Source organism: Callospermophilus lateralis, chromosome 1 (assembly GCF_048772815.1).
Source record: "Callospermophilus lateralis isolate mCalLat2 chromosome 1, mCalLat2.hap1, whole genome shotgun sequence".
Classification (NCBI taxonomy): domain Eukaryota; kingdom Metazoa; phylum Chordata; class Mammalia; order Rodentia; family Sciuridae; genus Callospermophilus; species Callospermophilus lateralis.
This window is the reverse complement of record NC_135305.1, coordinates 78902277-78923492: the sequence shown is the minus strand read 5'-3', so window position 1 is coordinate 78923492 and position 21216 is coordinate 78902277. Positions and strand designations below refer to the sequence as shown.

General features: G+C 37.1%; 1 protein-coding gene across 1 annotated transcript in view; it reads right to left on the bottom strand.

Moving 5' to 3' along the window:
• Dnah11 (dynein axonemal heavy chain 11) overlaps positions 1–21216 on the bottom strand; it is a 302098-nt gene that overhangs the window by 273132 nt on the left and 7750 nt on the right. The window contains exons 3-8 of the mRNA XM_076853784.2: positions 18509–18705; positions 17929–18118; positions 16844–16943; positions 13881–14092; positions 7457–7690; positions 5851–6018 (exon numbers count right to left, since the gene is read on the bottom strand). Of these exons, the coding sequence (XP_076709899.2) occupies positions 5851–6018; positions 7457–7690; positions 13881–14092; positions 16844–16943; positions 17929–18118; positions 18509–18705 (1101 nt within the window). The remainder of the gene's footprint in view (positions 1–5850; positions 6019–7456; positions 7691–13880; positions 14093–16843; positions 16944–17928; positions 18119–18508; positions 18706–21216) is intronic.

The window sequence follows — 21216 nt, the reverse complement described above, 5'->3', positions numbered from 1 at the left end:
AACACCAAAAACTGCAAAATAATTGCTACAAGAAGTTATAGAAGGTATAAGTAGTAGAAAGACATCCATTTACAGACCAGAAGAATATCATTAAGATATTATCCAAAGCAATCTATTGAGTTACCTATAGTTTAGATATGAAATATCACCCAAAGGCTCGTGTGTTAAAGGCTTGGTCCCCAATGTAGTTGTGTTCAGAGGTGGGGCTTTGGGTAGTAATTGGATCATGAGGCTCTGATTTCATTGAGGAGTTAACCCACTGATGGTTGAATGGTGTATTGGGAGGTGGTGGGAACTATCAGTGGTGGAAGCTAGTTGAAGGGAGTGGGTCCTGGAAAGTAGAGATTTCCCTTGGGAACTATATCTTTTCCCTGGCCTCTTCTGCTTCCTGACCATCATGAGATGAGCAGATTTTCACCACCACACTCTCCCTGCCATGATGTTCTGCCTCACTACAGGCCCAGAATCCAGAAAGCCTAGTAAGCATGGACAGAAAACCTCTGAAACCATGAGCCAAAATGAACCTTTCCTCCTAAGTTGTTTTTCTCAGGTAGCTTTCAACAAAAAAAGCTAATATGAATCAATATAACCCCTATCAAAATCTCAATGATGTACTTTGTAGAAATTACAAAAATCATAAAACTTTCATCAAATCTCAAGGGACCCTGATTAGGCAAAATAATTTTGTTCTTGTTTTTCAAAAACTCATACTTCCCGAGGTGATTTTTTTCATGTTTCAAACATGTTCATAATTCTTTACTAAAGCACATTTAGCATGGGCAATCTAAAAATCTTTGTCAAATAATCTCTACATCTCCATTATCTTGGTGCTGGCATCAACTGGTTGTCTGTCATTCAATTGAGATCTTGGTTTACTATATAAAAAGCAATATTCAATTGACGTCTGGACATTTTCAAATTGCTAGGAAACTGGATCTTAGACTTTTTTTTAAAGATTTTTTTCAAAAAATTTTAGTTGTAGATGAACACAATACTTTTGTTTATTTTTTACGTGGTGCCAGAGATTAAACCCAGTGCTTCACATATACACAGCAACCACACTAACCCTGAGCCACAACCCTGCCCCTTAGACCCTGCTTGTGCTGACTTTCTAATGCTATTTTAGGCTCATTACTGTCAGGTAGAGAGAGAAGTTGATGTTCTCCATTCAGCATCTATTTAGGCCCAAGGGTAAGGAGACCCCTTGCTTAGCTAGGCTGGGGTGAGAGATCTAGCTCCTATGTAATCTCTACTAACACCATGGTGCACAGAGTATTGTTACTATTTTGCCACAGTAAAAGTTCTGACTCTCTATCAGGCTTCCTCTGACATAAGCCCAGTGGAATGAGGATGCTACTGGGGGAGAAAGAAGATTCAGAATTCCCATGTGGACTCCTTGGACACCACAGAGTAGTGCTCATTCCTGGCCAGGAAAGATGAAAATCATGGCTCCTCCTTGCCTGTCTCTAATACCTCTCAGCAGGGGCGGGAGCACTTTAATACTGATTGCTATATCTCAAGGCTCTCCACATATCCTTTCCTGGCAGGGGTAGTAGTGGGGCAGTTTCTTCTGTGGTTTTGGCAAGACTGGAGAAATTGCAGTCTAAGTTTTCTGTTTTAGTAGGTGGCTCCCTTCTTAGTCCTTCAGTTAGAAAATTAAAAAAAAAAAAATAGTCTTACTGGATTTTTCTTGATTTGTGCCCACTAGTACTTGTAGGTTGCCAGTGTATTCAGTTCCAAATCTGGGCAACAAGAAAACCCAGCAAACTCATCACCATGTTGTTTCTTGAGTGCTAAAGTCCTTAACCAGTTTGCTGCCTTTTCACTTTTCAAAGTAAAAATACTGGTCTTTTTTTTTTTTTTTTTTTTTAATATAAAGACCAGTATTTTGGTTGTATTTAGTGGGAAGAGGAGGAAAAAGTACACTTCTACCAGAAGCAGAAGTTTCTAACTAAATTTTAAAATAATTACATCAACTACTGTAATAACATTTTAAAATAACAAACTATAGTCCATGGAATCAACAAGATCATGTGCGATCGTTTTAAAAAGCAGCAATGCTATAGTTGTGATACAGAATGTCTGCTAACCTGGGTGTGGTGGTGCACACCTGTAATCCCATTGACTTGGATGGCTAAGGGAGAATGATCAAAACTTTGAGGCTATCCGGGCTACTGAGTGATACCTTGTCTCAAAATAAAAAATAAAAAGGGCTGTGAATGTTGCTCACTGGTAAATCCCCCCTAAGTTCAATACCCAGTACTGGAGTGGGGGTGGGGAGGTGGGAATAACTGTCAAAATATATTAAATGTTAAAATGTTGAAAGGTATAAATGATATGTAAAGGAGCTATTTGTGCAAAACCAGAAAACAAAACAAACAAAACCTACATATACATTATTATATCCATCAAATCTCGCTGGAACATTTTGTGAGAAATTCATAATAGAGATGCCTTTGGGAAGGAATAATGGAAAACTAAGGGGAAAAACTGAGAGGTAAGAATGGTGCCAGTAACATATTTGTAAATATTACCTTTACAAAAGTATTTTTTGGGTTTTTTTTTTTTTGTAGTTGTAAATGAACAGGATGCCTTTGTTTTTGTTTGTTTTTTAATGTGGTGCTGAGAATCAAACCCAGTGCCTCACACAGGCTAGTCAAGTGCTATGCCCCCCAAAATAATCAAAAGTAATGTTTTTAAACATTAAATTTCACATTGAAAAAAATATATCAAAATCTTATAGATGATTAAAAGAAATTTGTATAAATCAGAAAACACTATATACAGCAATATTAAAAGAATTAATAGTTCAGTAGACAAGAATCGGAAAATGGATTAGTTCTAGGATTCAGAATATAACCTGGTACAGATAAACTACACAAATCCTTTAAAAATGTGTCTTCGATCCCGATACAATGGCAGGCTAGGTACCAGAACAACCCTCCTAGAAAACTTTTAGCAGGAAAATGGACACTGAAACGTGGACCACTCCATCCCAGGACACAGGTCTTTAAAATGAACCTATTCCCTTGGTTTCAGTGAGGATGTAAGGAGGAAAATAAATACTGAAGCCAGGAGAAAAGAACACAGGGCTTGAAGATGAGAGCTCTGGATTTGAATCTCTGTTCCATCACCTGGAAACTTCAATGTCAGGTAATTTACTCAACCTTCATTTGCCTGGGAAACCACTCTCAGGGTTATAGTGAGAATTTAGCAGGAAGTATGTGAAGATTCTGGCACAATGCCCAGAACTCAGTAAATATTAATTGGCTCTGTGTAAGAGATTAAATGGAATCACGAGGTTCCCCCTCAAGAAGCAAGCACCATCCTTGCTTAGTAATTCGAGAAAATTTTTTTTTAAGTGACAATGCAGAATGCCAGCAAAGAACAGCTACTGGGTCTAATGATATCAAAGTAGCTGTTAAACATATTCAACAAAGAAATCCAGTCTCACAATTGTCTAGATCTCAAGTGGGAAAAGCCAAAGAAAATACCTAAAATAACCTTTCCATTTGGTATTAATAATTGAGAAGCCAAAAAGTATTTTTATCTAAATGCCTAAATGTGTTAGCTAGTTTTATTGTCAGTGACCAAAATACTCAACAAGACCAATTTAGACCAGGGAGGGATTTATTTGGGGCTCACAATTTTCAGAGGTTTAATCTATGGTGGGTCAACTCCATTGCTCTGGGCCCAAGATGGGGCAGAACATCATGGCAGAAGGGTGTGATGGAGAAGCACTGCTCCATTCATGGTGGCCAGGAAGTGTTGTAGGGAGGAGGGTGTTGTTCTACCGAGAAGATAAACCTCCTCTAGGGCATATGCCAGTGACCACCTCCTACAGCCAGACCCCATCTGCCTTTAGTTACTACCCAATTCATTCAAACTAGGAATGACTGGTTAGGTTACAGCTCACGATGCAATCATGTTACCTCCAAACTCTCCTGCATAACACAGGAGCTCAGGGAGACACCTCATATACAAAATTTAACACTGAGAAAATCCCCACATTCTGCACATGGACCATCAGCGGCAGACCTTTTGTCACACCAATTAAGACTGAAAGCCTGATTAACAGGCTTGAGATTGGCGAAGAGAAAACTAAACAGCATTTCAGAAAGAAAATTAGTGATCATTTCTTTAATTTACTGGAATACATTTAAACCATTTCTGTACCAAAGTGCAGATGGCCCGCCAATCATGACCTATCCTGCTATGTAAGCATGAGTGTAAAGTCAACGGGGTCTGAGGAGGATGCATGAGGGTGTGTGCACTGGGAGTACAAGGGCAGGGGTGCTTGCTTTCATATGTGTACCACATGTATGCATATAAAAATTACTAATTTCACAATAAAAATCAATGTATAATGAACTCAAATAAAACACACCTAATGAACAGCTGATTATGCAAATATATATAATAGATGCAATATTTTTAGGCAGTAGTGATAATTGAGACACTTTCCCCCAAAAAAAGGTCTTCTTCAACGTAAGTGTACCAGTTAAGTAAAATTTTAGTTAATTCTTGTGTTAATTTTAAGGAATGATGAACATTAAGCAGCTTCTAGACTATATCTTAGAGCAAGGTAATCAGATAGGAGATGAAGGGGAACTTTAAGGGAAGGTTGAGGTCTCCAACCCAGACCTGGACATCAAAGGCCTTGTCCTTTTACTTATGTGCAAAGTAAAATAGGCCTCCAAGATGCAAATAGCAAGCAGATAGGTGAGTTAAAACAAATGCACTGTCTACACCCACATGCTTGTGACTGCACAGGCAGACAAAGGAAGAACATCAGGATCCGGGCATTGACAAAGTAGTGACATCAGTGAAACCTGTCCAAGGTCTCTCACCCTGGATTCTGAAACCTGCCAGTTTCTATAATTATGAGGAAAGCACAACTCTCCTACTACTCAAATTTCCTGCCCAGTTTCATAGTCTTCCTCCAACAGTTCACTCAGGCAGGCAGAGTCACTGGCTCCTGGAAGTGTCCCATTCACTGAATGCCTTCCAAGTGCCAGCCATCACACAGGCTATCAGGACAGGCTCAGAATGTCAGTAGGCTTCTCCCACTTATTCACAAATTTTAGGGTACCAACATGGCAGTGTCCTCTTACCATTGACTACACTTACCTGAATGCCATCATTATAAAGCTAACATTGATTTGTAGATTTTAAAGATTCAATTACTTAGCCAAATACAAACACAATAGTGAATAAATTCATATTTTGTATTTTAAAAAACAAATTAATTTTTTTAAACTCAGGCTTCACTGTTTTTGACAAACCACTAAAATGATGTTATTTTTATCTTAGAGCTTCAGGATGCTCACAGGTGACAGAGAACAGAAGCAGCTTAAATCACAATTTAAATCAGATTAAGTCTGAGAGTTTCTGCTATTTCCTGAGGTTGAATATATAAAATTATAAATAGCTCTAAATAACATTATAAGAGACAACATATAGGTTAGTAATAGATGCAATGAAAGTGGTGAAACTAATTGGATAAACAGACCAAAAATATATTCAGTGATTTGGAAAAAGACTACAATAAAACATACAAATTCCATGGACATCAAAAAAATGAGACTAAAACGAGTTACAATAGAAAATTTCCTTTTCAATATGCATAGGAAACAAATCCAGAATGAGGTCTAGTTATATCAGAAATAGTTCCAGATCAGTTCTGATCTGTGACCCACCACCAAGTAACTAAGAGACTTCAGGGAAGTCATTTAACCTCTTTGGTCCTACAGGGGCCAGACTACATGGTACCTATTATCACTGCAACCTCCTTCCTTTTCCAGCTTTAAAAATATAGAACCTTAGGAAAATGCAAAGGTACAATATTACCATGTTGTAGCAATCAGACGGGTCATAAGAGCTGTGTTTAAAGACTTTACAGAGTTCTATAAATTCTTCACTCATCTTGCAGATTTGCTCATTTAAAATTGTTCCCCTGGTACCGCCAAATTCCAGTCTTTCCAGCTTTTCAAATTCCAACATGGTGACAAATACATCCTTTGTAAAAACACAAAAGTTTCAGACTGAGAACATTTTCAAACATTCTGAATCAGTGAGTCCATGAACTTAGATGACAGAAACTGTTCCTGATTCAATTGAACCATGTGATTATTAAGTTTTAAAATCAAATTCCCATTTTTATATTTGCTGAAAAGCATCTCACAATACAAGGCCCCCCTAACTTACCATGGTTAGACATGTGACTCCTATAATTTTATACCCTCCTAATTGTAAGCCGGATCCCCAGGTGATATCCAAAACTCACATTTTCAGGCACTTACACTTTATAGTGAGGCAGGTCCCTTTTTTGGAAGAGAGCTCCAGAGACTGTTATAAAAGGGACGAGCAAGCTGCTCTTACTTAGGAATTTAAGTGACTTTATAAGATGGTCCGGCTGGCTAAGCAAAAATTAGAATTTTTAAAAACGTAGACTTCTGATTTTGAAAGAAATTTAATGAACTTTATATCAACTAAAAGCCCCAAATTATTAGAGCTTTGAAAATAAGGCCATGTTTTCAGTCCAAACTTAAAAATATCGTACCCAGTAAGTTCCATATACTGAAGACAGTGTAATTATTTTAAATTATCAAATGAGTTTTTAGGTATGCAAGCTTAATATATTTCTTCTTGAACATATCAGGGAAAAAGGATTCTTTTACAACTTCCTGATTTGTAGCATTCAGGAGCTTATTAAACCATAAGAGCAGCTCAATTCACAACAGCTAAACTATGGAACCAACCTAGATGCCCCTCAACAGATGAATGGATAAAGAAAATGTGGTACCTAGACACAATGGAATATTACTCAGCCATAGAGAAGAATGAAATTATGGCATTTGCAGGTAAATTGATGGAACTAGAGAATATCATGCCAAGTGAAATAAGCCAATCCCCAAAAAAACAAAAGTCAAATGTTTTCTCTGATAAGTGAATGCTGATCCATAGTGGGATAGTGTGGGTAGGGAAGAATGAAGAAACTTTGGTTTGTGTAGAGGGGAGTGAGAGAAGGGGTGGAGTTGTAGGGATGGGAAGGACAGTAGAAAGAGGCAGACATTACTACCCTATATACATGTGTGATTACACTACTAGAGTGACTCTGCACCATGCACAACCAGAGGAATGAGAAGTTGTGCTCCATTTGTGTACAATATGTCAAAATGCATTCTACTATCATATATAACTAATTAGAATTTTAAAAAGACTAACAGATAAAAAGACTTATTGGTATAATAACAGAATGAAAAATGAATAAAAGCCAAATTAAATCTTTTAAATTCATTCTTCTTATAGCACTGACATTGTGAGCTCCTCATGAGACTAAGAAGAGAGCCCTCCTCCCATCACATAGAAGAAGCTGGTCCATGAATCCTGTGGAAAGCTATTGGCTTTTTGACCTCCCCCACAATATGAATAAACAAAGTCAACAAATAAATACCTCTATTTTCATTAAACGGTCAAGGAACTTGTCAAATCTGCAAAACACCAAATGAGATGGGAAATCCCAAGTTCTCACATCTTTATTTCCCATGAAATAGCTTGTCAATTGTTTTCTATGGTTGAAAAAAGAATGCTTGAAACTCTTTAAGACGTTAATGGCAACTTGCACCTTTTCCAAGGAGTCTTCGATTTCTCCTTTCAAGAGGTCCTCAGGTGAAAGATAAGCTATTGCCTAGGATTCAAGGAAAGGACTATGTTTATTAGTTCACTGTTACCATCTTTTTCAATTCATAGTTTTTAAATGATAACATCTAGAATTGGGTCGACAATGCTGAGACACAAAGCATGAATTCTGGAAATTCAGACACTTGGGCTTCAATGACATAAATTTTATAAGGTAGAATAATATGTAGGAGACATAAACTATTTCTGGATTTATACATTCTAGCAATGACTAAATTTTTGCTAAACTTCCCCTATATGACAACTGTGTAATCTGAATTTGCACAGGTATTTCTGCCAGCAAATATTCTGCACAATTATTTCATATAAGGAAATATACAAGCCAGCAGGGAAAGCTGCCAAAATGTGGGTTTTTAAAATATCATCACTTTACCTGAAGTATATGGTCACTTGCAAAAATGACTAAAGAGCTGATTAGATGGTTATGCCACTAAAAATTCTCCTGGGTTAGCAAACTTTTCTTCTTGGGGCTTAAGTGGCATTTAAAGATGTTTAATCTGAGATATGTTACATGAACTAATTTTGAAAGAGAAAAAGAATAAAGGAAAAAGACCAGCTGATCCATAGAGCTCTGAGCCAGCACCTATGAGGACCACCATCTAGGTCTCATTATATTTGTCATGAACATTCAGAATTCCTCCCTTCAAGGACCTGCCTTCTGAGTTTCTTTTGTGTACTATTTTCTGGTGCATTTTAACCTCATATAGATTATAGGTTTAAATTATGTATCTTTAATTTTGTGGTTGCTGATAAGGTTTTTCAAGATCTCAGTGAAGAATGGAATGTTTTAAAACCATTGAGTTCCATGCTGCATATGGAGGTCCTTTTCCCCCCTAAATGTAGACATATGATCCCCTAACCCATTAATGCAACAGTTTTACATTCAAGACAGACTGTATGGCACTCATTTTTAAAGCAATAAGACAATCACTCGCCAGCTGTGGTGGTGCACACCTGTACTCTCGGCAGCTTGGGAGGCTTTGATGGTAGGACTGCAGGCTTAGGCCAGCCCCAGCAATTTAGCAAGACTGTCTCAAAATAAAATATAACCAAAGAGCTGGGGCTCAGTGATAAAGCACCCCTGGGTTCAATTCCCAGTGCCCAAAAGATCAGTGTCTAAAACCACACTGATCAGAATACTTCAAATTCCAGCCACTGATTCCCAGTCTATGCTCTTATTGCCTACTCTGGCTGGAAATTAATCTCCACATGAAGGCTGCCAACATTTCACTAGAACAGGGAGGAGAACCACCAGTGATCCCTTCACAGTGTAAATTTCAAAACAGTGTACATTCTGGAATAGTGTATGGTATACTCCATTGACCATTATGTATATGATTCTTTGATGTTTTAGTAAACTGAGAATAGAGAGAACTCGATTGCTTTCCCTTCTGCAGCTTCCTGTTACCTAATTACTTAAACTCAAAGTAACATCACTGGACAAGCCACCCCTGTATTCATTCCTGTGCTAGCCGGCTGGCCTGCATGTAGACAAGATCATCAGAGCCAATTCAGTTTGCTCATACACCCACTGTTGAGTAAGATCTCCTAAAATAATATCCCTGACTAGCTCTTAACATCCTAGATTAACATCTTAGCTCTTAACATCCTAGCTCTTAACATCTACAGTATTGGACTGGTGGCAGAGAATATGAAGGAAAAAGCACAGGAGTCAAGAGACTTGGGCAAGTTGTCTCAGATGATCTATTTCCTTATCTGCAAATGAGAGAGATGAATTAGAGAACCTCAAGATCCGGTTTAGCTCTTAAACTCTGAATTCCTTTCTACCTCCTACAAATGTTTCTGGAGCAGATCCAAACACACTTCTATTATCTTATACTTAATGGTATCAGGACAAACAAAAAGCCACAGGATTTAGTATGAACTGGTCCTATTTTGAAGGTTCTATAAACAAATACAGTCAGCCCTGTCCAGCCCTCCACATTCATGGATTCAAAACACCACAGATTGGAAACATTTTTTAAAAATTGTATCTGTACTGAAAATGAACAGACTTGTTCTTTTCATCATTTCCCAAACAATATAGTATTATTGGTTTTTACCATTCACATAGCATTTGCATTGTAGTAGGTATAAGAAGTAATTTACAGGTGATTTAAAGTATACCAGATGACATGCATTGGTTATATACAAATGCTAGACCATCATATACAATTAAATTGAGCATCCAAGGATTTGGGTAGTCATGTGAGTCTTGGAACTAGTCTGCTGTGGACACTGAGAGACAACTGTACTGCTAATCAATTTCATATCAGTAAGCCAATTAATTATCAATTAGCCAATTGATCAATGATATTGTCTAATAACACCCATTTCCCACCTGCTTCTTCTCTATTCTTTATACGCTTTTATGGATTCTTTTGCTCAATACTGATACCTCTTCTCCAGGCTTGATTCCTCAGACTTTGATTCTTCTCCACCCAGGATCTTATGGATAACAATATTCACCCATAGAGACATCAAACCATAGAATAGAGGAGTGGTGGACTTACGGTGTAACCATGCACTAACAAGAAGTTGGGTTAGCAGAGAAATTAGTCAAGGCATTAAGAAAATCTCCATCGCTGAAACTTATGTGTATTACCATGTCAGGAGATCCAATGATCCCTTGCATGGGGCTAACCTAAGTGACAATGTTAATAATTACTGTAAGGAAACAAGTAAGAAGAAGCACATTTGCTTCTAAAGTAATGCAGATTTCTGTGACAGGAAACCATCCATTGGGTCAGGCAGATGATGAGTAAAGCAGATCAGGAGCAGCAGCAGACTGTAAGGACGACAGTAATCTGGGCTGCAACTGATCCATTGAAAGGAGCACCTGAAGCACCAGCAACCAACTGTGATAACGGGATGACATAGCCAGTGTGGAAATATCTCTGACTTTTCAGTGGAGGCTAAACACTGGAATTTAAATGAAATCTACCAAATTTAAGACAAATTAAAAAAAAAAAAAAAGCCAGGCATGGAGGTGCACACCTGTAATGCTAGAAACTCATTATGTTGAGGAAGGAGGATCACAAGTTCAAGGCCAGCCTCACCAACTTAGCAAGACTTTGTCTCAAAATAAAAAATTTAAAAGGCTGGGGATGTGGCTCATTGGTAAACATCCCTAGATTAAATCCCCAGTAATAAAAATAAATTATGCAAAATGCAGCTGACAGAATGCCAGTTTATGTCCTCTACTAACAGATTATGACCCTTAGTTACATAACAAATTAAAAAATGGTTTATTGTTACTGAAACGATGGGATCAATAAATTCATGAAAGCCAAGTACATGAAGGATAGATGAAGAAACACAATTGAAAAAGTACATAAAATGTATAATCACACATATCATGCAAAGTACAAATAAACTACAGGATACTGCTAAATACCCAGTAAATGACCCCAAGTTTTTTAAAAATGGTAATACTCAAAGTTGGCAAGTTGTAGTAAAACTTCAAGCATATTAATAATATCCTTTAGGAAAAAATTTGCAAATATTAAATATTGCTCAAGAGTCATGAAAAGATTGTACCTTTTGAATTAACACTAAGCCAATTATCCAAGTTAAAGAAAAGGAGCTTTAGCATAAAATTTTTTCCGCATGTAGTTTATAATAGAGAAGGCTGGCAACAATTTGTATATCCAGCAACAAAAAGTCATTTTCAAAGAAGGTAGTAAAATTGTGTGTATCATAAAGTGCATAACTATGCATAAGTTTTAGGGGAAGAAAAAATTGTTAAATGCTGAGTTTCAGGGCTTTAGAACTATAAGACTTTTCCCATTGTTACAAATGTTGTAAGAATGTTTTACAATTCTTGTTTGCACATCATCTATGTTTTAATTAGAAATAAAAACTTTAAAAATATGGAGAATCATAGAATGGGCATAAAATTCATCACTTACTACTTAGGTAACCTTGAGAAAGCCATTTATGTTCTCTCAACTTCAGTTTCCTAATTATAAAATGGAGCTACTAATAATACCTATGCCACAGTCTTGAGAATTGAATATTTGGTATTTTATAAAGGGATTAAGTAGTTCCTGGCAAAACAATAAGCACCATATAGTGTTTGTTAAATATGTAAATTAAATGAGCAAACAATTGGGGAGTAGAGAGGGCACTTAGCTCTTCAAGGAATCCAGGAATGAGTGTTGGCTCATTGCTGATTTTTGCTTCTTAACATATTAGGGCAGATTGACTAAAAAATCCTGGATCTGCCATTTGGACAATCAAAGAAATCAGGTCAATGGAACCTTTGGACTAAAGCCAGAACTAAGGAACAAGAGAAGCCACAGAATTCTCTCGGGAGTTTGGCAGACTCTGGCTGTTGACACAGACCAGGGGCCAGGATAATAGATTTATAGGCTTAAAGGTAGCCAGGACTTCTTAAAAGCAACCTATCCCAATGAAAAGCCCCCTCTGAGTTTGTACATTAATGGAGCTTTGCAGTAAAATGGTTTTGATAATTTTATGAGAAGAGGGTTCCTAAAAGGAGATTTGGAGGAGGAGGAGTTGTATTTATGGCCCTCCAACAGGGATAGCAGTGTCATTGGGGATCAGAGTCATTGGGGCCCAGGACACTAGCCTAGAAATGGAGCAAAACGAAGTCTGACACCAGGAACAGAAATAGAATGAAACCAGAGGAGATGACAATAAAATATAGCAACAAATTAACTTGAAGCTCAGAGAGGGGTAATCTAACCTACCTAAGTGGTTCAAATAGATTTGCATCTATCTTGGTTCAAGTCTCAAGACTTTTCCACACACCACTCACCTCCTTCAAGGGGTGAGGAAGAGGGACTTAACAACTTCATCTCACACTCCAGAAACTCTAAACCACAAGTCTGCAGATCGCTTATCTAGTCTGGCTCTCCACTAACTTCAAGGAAATTGAGCCAATGATATCTTTCAAATCTGTTTAATCATCTGAAACCTATCTGAATTTTGTCCTTCCCAAACTTATATGATGAAAGGCTAACTCCAATGTGACTATCTCTGGATCTATGGTTTTCAGGAGATCATCGGGGTTAAGAGAGATTATAAGGATGGGGCCCTAATCCAACAGGACTGTCACTTTATAAGGAGAAGAAGATCACTAAGTAAGAACACAGTAAGAAAGTGGCTGGCTGCCTACAAACCAATAAGAGGGCCCTCAGCAGAACACGAACCTGCTTCAGCCTCCTCACAGACTTCCAGCCTCCAGAACTGAGAAAATTAATTTGTGCCGATTAAAGCACCATGTCTATACTCTTTAATCATGGTAGCCAGAGCAGCCGGACATACTCCCAACTAAGACTAACCAGGTTTTGCAGAATCCAAACATCTTTCAGTTCTCAAATTATGCAATATGTTGACACCATGAACCCAAGAAAGATGAAACCTCACACAGAAAAGGATGGGGAAGCAGAGGGAGCTGATCTAGTTAAAAAAAAAAAAAAAAATTTTTTTTGGCATGTTAAGGGTAGAGAAATAATTATAAAAGATTTTTAAAGATCAACAGTGAACCAAAATTCTTTTAATACAATTCCCCAACTGTCAAAGATGATTTGCGGGTGGGGGCAGATGCTCTACTTCACTTCACTTCCTAACAGTCTTCTATCAGCCAGCATCTTGCGGAAACCAAAGGGAAGGCCACAGAGAAGGTACTTTGCATACTGACCTTTTATTGGAATCTGCCTTAAATCTCTCTGAAAGTAGGATGTTAAACAAAACCCACCAACAATATGTTCTTTGACTGTATCTCACTAATTTCCAGAGCTCCTTTGGCATTTTGGATTAAAAAAAAAAAAAAAAAAAAAAAAAGCTACTGGCCTTTGTAAACATAAAAGTCATTTCTGAAAACAGGGGGAAATGGTATTCTTATAGTAATCTGGATTTTTTTCTTCACTAATCCAATACAACCTACCTCATGGCAATGATTTTTTTTTTGGGGGGGGGAGGATGGGGGGTGGGTGGATACCAGGGACTGAAAGTAGAAGCACTCAACTTCTAAGCCACATCCCCAGCCCTATTTTTTATTTTATTTAGAGAGTCTCACTGAGTTGCTTAGCACCTTGCCATTGCTGAGGCTGGCTTTGAACTTGTGATCCTCCTGTCTCAGCCTCCCAAGCCAATAGAATTATAGGTGTGCCCCAATGATTCTTCTTGTTCCTATTTTTGATGCTTCATACCTGTTCAATGAAGAGATTACAAAACTCTTGCAATAAGACTATAATCCGAGCAGGGGTGCTGTAAAACTTGGAATGACTCCAAATGAGACAGATGGTATGAAATAATGGGGCGACTAGCAGGTGGATCTGTGGGAATTCTGTTTCCTGGAGACGTTCAATGTGTCTTCTCAGAGGGCTCAGGTAAAGTTCTATGTCCTGAGCTTCAAGAAGAGCTGAAAGGAAAGAGAACTGTCATGCAGAGGATGTAGTCTCTTTTTTTCTAAACTCGCTTTACAAGTTCAAGAGAACCATGTCCAACGACATGGCTGTACTTAAATGTTATCATCTTTCCTTTTTCATTATTTATCTTACAATCCACACATGAGCAGTTTGAAAAACTTTATACACTGTTCATTTGTAACGCAGCCACTCAGGAGAGCGCTGGTCTAGTTACTCACATAGCATAAGTAATTGTGGCTGAAGACCCAGGGGGGAAATCCTTGCAGTCTAAAGAGATTTACTCAACCCCATGGAAATGCTGTGGGAATAAAACAGCTCTGTGATGTTGCTGTCACTTTATGAGTTGGATTACAAGCTTCATCACCAAAACATTCATTCCTCCTCAATACGTGGGACAAGCGCAAATCAATCATTTATCAGGCCAATCCAGTTTCCTACAAGAGTAACTGATGCAATGGTTAAGAAAATTTCTATTATAGTACTCACAAAGATACCAATTATTAAGAACAGTGATGAAAATATTTTGGAACTGGACAGAAGGGATAGTTGTACTGCAATGTCCTAAATGTCACTGAGTTTACACTGTGTGACGGTTAATTTTATGCTGTGTGAATCTTACAACAAAAATTAGTCAAGCATGATAAAAGCAATGCTTCTTAAAAATCTCATAGATAGGAGGAAAAAATATTTTACTACTGCTAGTGACTGCTTAATCAAGTTCATACCTTCTCTTGGTTAAAGCTAGTCCTCTTAATGCACCCTAAGTAGATCTCCATCAGACTTCACTTTGCTCCTGAGACTACAGATACCTTTGATTAACTGAAAAATAGTTATTTTTAGGAAGGTAGAGAATGAAGTTAAAGCTTATTTTCATATGTTATTCCAAAAGATCATTTAAAAAAAAAAAAAACAACCCACTGACCTTTGTCACTCACCCATACTACTCTGCTTGACAGACATATAACCAAGCTATCTGTGCACCAATAATAAAGCCTTGCAGGCTGGGCATGTAACTCAGTGGTAGAGCACTTGCCTACCATGTGCAAAGTCCTGGGTTCCATCCCCAGCACGGCAAAAACAAAACAAATAAATTTTTGTGAAAAGAGCGTCCCTTATTCCAGAGATACTCATGTTTTCAAATTAGTGTATTTTTGTCAATATTAACTTCAAAGTTAAATAACTACATCTAATAGGCGAGTGCCCTTAAAACATGTTAAGCATGTTTGATAATTTTGTAGAGCACCAATGACATTTTTGAGAGGGGCCTTCTACCTCTAACTGACCATACCTTTGGGCCACAGGCTCAACTGAAAATTGTTTTTTTCTGAATCTCCAGGACATTTGCTGGTAAGACTATGAGAACCCCTGGAATTTATTTCTGTAGCAGTTTTATCCACAGAGAATGTTCATCTTATACTCACACAAAATAAATGCTAATAGTATCTATTCACTGAGGACAAAGCTACTGTGTGTTCCATACAATATAATGTATATGATAACCTCTATCCAGTGGTTCTTAGTCGAGGGAGATTTTGGTCCCAAGAGACATCTGCTAATGTCTGGAGACATTTTTGGCACAGCTCAGACGGGAGGAGTATAGAGGCCAGGGTGCTAAGATCTTACAGTGCAAGGATGTCCCCTTATGACAAAGATCTATCTGGCCTAAAATACTAACAATCACAAGAATGAGAAATACCACACCAAAACCATGGTGTTTTGGCCAGTTTGGCTGATGAAATCCAGACAGAGACTTGGCAAATTTAAAATGTTTAATAAGCAGAGTTAGAACACCAATTCTATTCTGAGATAACCTAGACCAAATAGTCCCCCTACACCATCTTTTCTAACCAAATTCATGGCAAAAATCCTAAAGATATATCAAAATACTTCCAAAGTAAATTTGAATTATTTCTTAACCTTCTAAATGTCACGTAGGGAAAAAAAAAATGAAATGTTCTAGTGTTAGAAACAAGCAAAAACAGCTATTATTTTTAGGTAATGGGAATTGAACCTGGGGCACTTAACCACTGAACAACATCCCCAGAGCTTTTATATATTTTATTGAGAGAGGGTCTCATGGACTTGCTTAGGACCTCGTTAAGTTGCTGAGGCTAGCTTTGAACTTGCGATCCTCCTGTCTCAGTTTTCTGAGCCACTGGGATTACAGGCGTGTGCCACCAAGCCTGCCTTGTTTATATTATTTTTAGTCTTATTTAAAACTTCAGTTTTATGTACATCCATATTTGTTTAAACTAGAGAAAGAAATATGAACAGAAATCAAAAACCTTAGGGAGAACTGTTCTATTTGGGCAAAACTCAAAGTAAATGGTGGGAGGACAAGGATGGAGAAGAGATTTTTTTTTTTTTTAAACTGGATACCTTTTCATAATTTTCAGATTTAATATTCACCAAAAGATCAATGATGCCTTTGAGTGCTTGTAAGCCAAATAACTGGTGGAGATCAAGCACAGATTCACCGATCAGGAGAAAACTAGACAATCACAGCCTGACTGCTGATAGGAAAACCTCTATGTAGGGTCTTTCCTTTACCCTCTGCCAAATACCCAGGCACCTCCCTTCACCTAGATATTCTAATAAGATCTTCAATCTAGGGCCATTTGAGTAAGTACCCACTATATACCAGGTAAATTAAAAATGGTTTAGTATAGCTGGAGAATAAAGGGTGAGATGAGTCTATCATTAGAAGAACCAAGCATCATCATTTCATGAACAAGAGTCTTTACCATTTTCCACAGTCATGAAAATGTCCTTCAAAGTAGAAAAATAGCTGCTTTTTTTGGTTTTCAGAATCTTGACCATCTTGAGAACAACAGGAGCCTTAAGCTAAATTAAATAAGGAAAAAAACTTTTAAAAGGGGCTGGAGTTGTGGCTCAGTAATAGAGTACATGCCTAGCATGTGTGAGGCACTGGGTTTGATTCTTAGCACCACATATAAAGATCCAACAACAACTAAAAATATTTTTAAAATTTTAATAAATGTAAGCTAGATAACTAAATCTGTCTGTAATAAAATATTTAAATTATCCTCCACTCACACAATATAATATACACAGTATTTAATACTCAAAGGCATACTTTGTTTCAAGCTAAAAATAATTTAAAATTTTTTTCATAAGTTTATCTTGATTTAGTTTTCATTTGAAATTTCAAAAAATTAGTTTACACATGTAAACCATTACATAGTCCATGCCAACTTTCTTAATATGTTTCAGAAAAATCTCTAAAAAACATGTAAATGACCATCTTACGTTTTAGAACATTTTTTATTTTAAAAAAAATAAATGACAGCAGAATGCATTACAATTCTTACTACACATATACAGCACAATTTTTCATATCTCTGGTTGTATATATAGTATGTTGACACCAATTCATGACTTCAAATATGTACTTTGGATAATGATGTCTCTTATCAAGCACCCAGAGAGGAACCAAAGTTAGCTCTTCTAAAGCTGTGTATCCAGTAAGCAAGACACTTTTCCTTCCCAAATCAATTAAATCAACTAGATTAATTGAATTTTGGCATCTTCACCATTTCCCTTGGGGAACATTCTTTTTCCACTGCCACAAAACACTTCCAATTATCTCAAATACTGTCAAAATATTCACATGAAGGCAAAATTACTTTAATCCCCATTAATTTTAAAAATGCATACCATATACACTTTGGTGTAAAATCAGAGCAGAACACTAAGTCATACAAAGATTGCTTTAAACCTTTAAAATTACTGGATATCACTACTCAGGAGACCTCACTCTACAGTTCTTTGCTTATTCAATTTACAATTTCTAGGACTCTCTACTTACTTGATTATAAGTGCATGATAGATTCTCTCTCCTCATCGTCCAGAAGTCCAGCTCACTTTGAGGAGTGAGATGAAGACCACTCAGCAAAGGCTGCATAGAATCTTTTTCTATAATTTCTTGGATTTGATGTGACCAATTAATAACCACAGATTCAACTGCATGAAGTATTCTCCTCTCGTTTGACTGCAGCCTACAAATATTGAAATGATAATCCAACAGTGAATTATCCAAATACAGATATGAATTTTAATAGGTATTTTATGCATCTGTAAACTGGTTTCCTAAATATTATTTCTTCAAAATCCATTATTTTTACGTTCTTAACTGAAGCTATGGCATTTTATTCTGTGTTTAGTAGGTCTCTAATATGCCATATCCTCAAAAAATATTTTACTAAAGGAATATTGTTGAGATAATGAGGTTTTCCTTTAGAAAGTATACCTTGAAATAAAATAACATTTTAAAATGTAGCTAAAATAACTCCTTACTTTGCAAATAGTTTGCTAAGGATGTGATAGTAAATGGGTTTGCTGGCTCTCCATTTTAATATGCTGTATGAAATATGTACACAATTACATACTTGGTCTCTGAATAATTCCGATCCAGGTCAATGTTTTCTGCAATAGTTGGAATTGGTAGAAGAGTTCTTCTAGACATTTTGCCTCTAAAAATATGCATCTTATTTTTCATGACTTCTACATGATGTTCCATATCTTGTGAAGTAAAGCACGACCAGGATTTATGGTTGGTCTTATTAGAAAGAATAGGCACTAATATCTAGAGAAAGAAAAATGTTTTAAAAAGCAGTTAATCTAAATGCAATATGCTCCTTCAAAGATTTTCTTGTCATAAGAATTGGCAACAAAACCACTCAATTTCATAAATCTCCTAGGATACCAAATTGACATAAGATATAAGGTCTTTGTAGTAGAAATGATATTGCTTGTTCATTCAGTTATGTATTTAACAAGAAGTTGTGCAGACTCCCTTAAAAAGTATTTTGGTTTTTTTTGTTGTTGTTGTTTGTTTGTTTTTTGTATTTCCGGAGCCTATTTTACATAAGAAACTCAGGTTGAGTTCCCAAAGTTGGTTTCTTCTTGCTTTCTTGCTCCTTTCCAATAACTATTTTGAATGCATTTGTATGCTCTATTTTCCTGATACATTATACATATTATAACTATAAAATTTCAATTAGCTGAAATGCTCAGAAAATAGTTATTCCACCTTTTTTAAAGTTCACATGGAGAACACAGGTTGAACTCACCTTACCGAAAATACCTGGGACCAGAGGGGTTTCTGATTTCAGGGTTCTTGAGACTTGGGAATATTTGAATATACATAATGAGGTATCTTGGGATTGACACACAAGTCTAAACACAAAATTCACTTATGCTTCATATATATTTTATTGTGTAAGCTGAAGGTAATTTTATACAATTATTTTTAATAACTGTGTGCATGAAACAAAATTCCATGGCATAGAATTTTCCACTTGTAGCATCAAGTTTGTGCTCAAAAAAACTCAGATTTTCAATTTTTGGATTCAGGATGTTTGACTTGTACAATATTCTGAAAAACTGAAAATTCACTTTTGTTTTCAAATGGTACTGAAACAGATCTCTCCAAATGATATTATTATTACTTAGCACCTACTATCCATCAAGCTATGAATATGGAGATTAACCAATAGTCCCTGCTCAACAAGCTCAGTGGATAGATGAGGTATCAGAAATCATAATATAAGCATTGTCATAATTAGAGGTGTGTTCAGGATGAACATGAAAACATGGAAGAAATACCTGACTCTGGGATACAATTATATTAGGGAAGACTTGCCAGAAAAATTGTTACTTGGCTCGAATCTTTAAGACAAAAGGTTGAGGTAAGACAAGACCAATGGTTAGATTGTTTGTGTCTTCCCAAAATATATATGTTGAAATCCTAGCCTTCAAGTTGATCATATTAGAAAGAGTGGCCTTTAGGAAGTGATTAGGTCATGAGGGCTCTGGGATTGGTGGTGCCCTTGTTAAAAAAAAAAAAAAGGTTCAAAGGAACTCATTTGTCCCTTGCAACAGATAAGGACAAAACTAGAAGGTGCCAACTATAAACTAGGATCAAATCTGCCAGTATCTTCAGTCTTCATCTCATACTTTTAGCCCAGAGATATGTGAAATATTCCCCCCCCCCTCCACACACCAACCAGGAGCATTTAACCACTGAGCCATATCCCCAGCCCTTTTTGATTTTTAACCTATTTTGAGACAGGATCTCACTTAGTTGCTGAGGCTAGCCTGGAACTTTTGATTCTCCTGCCTTAGCCTCCCGAGTGGATGGGATTATAGGCATTCCCCACCATGCCTGGCTGTGAAATAAGTTCTATTATTTATAAGGCACCCAGGCTATGGTATTCTGTTACAACAGCCTGAACTGAGTAAGACAGAGAGCATTCCAGAAAACTGCAGCCAGAAACACAGAATTATGGGGCACTAAGGAATCCTAGTGCTTAGGGGAAACTGCCAGTTTGGTCTGCGTGGGGCTGGAACTAGCACCCTAGAGAGAAATGACAACAATCAGGCTCTGAGGAAGATGGGGGGGGGGGGGGAGTGGGGATAGGGTGGCTGGGGTCCAATGAGGGCTTTTTAAACCAGAGAGAAGAGATAGGCTTGTAGGGATGAACATGCACAGACCCACTAAGAAGCTACTTTCTAGACTTAATCCCCAGTACCAAAGCTTTTTCTAAAAGTCAGGACTGAGGACAATTCCAGTGTCAACATTCCTATTGGGTATCTGTTTCAGACTTTCATTCTACTATTCTGTGACTCTCTTAAAACTTAATGTTCCTGCTATGAACTACAGGGGAAAAAAAATGCTATGAGATTGAGTTGCATGCTCTTGAAAAGCTGTTATTCAGGCAAACACCTAAAGCATTTCTATAAATAAAACAAGATAAATAGGTCTGAAGTTTGCTTGTTAATTATAATAAATTTTAACAGCTACATACAAACTAATTCAACTAGTCTGTGGGTTTTTCTTGTTCAATTGGGAATTGTCCAGTTTTTGTGATTTGTAAGGAAAATCCCAAACTTTCTCTGTGACCCAAAATAATTTGGACATGTTTACTAAAGGCAAATACAACCAGAGATAAATGAACAAGTCTCTCTCGCCCTCCTCCCAGTTCCACTTCTCTCTAGGAAGAGAGCCTTGACCAAGAACTCTATCCAGCTGACACTCTGATCTCAGCCTCCAGAATGGTGAGAAACAAATGTTTAAGCCACTTGGTCTACCTGA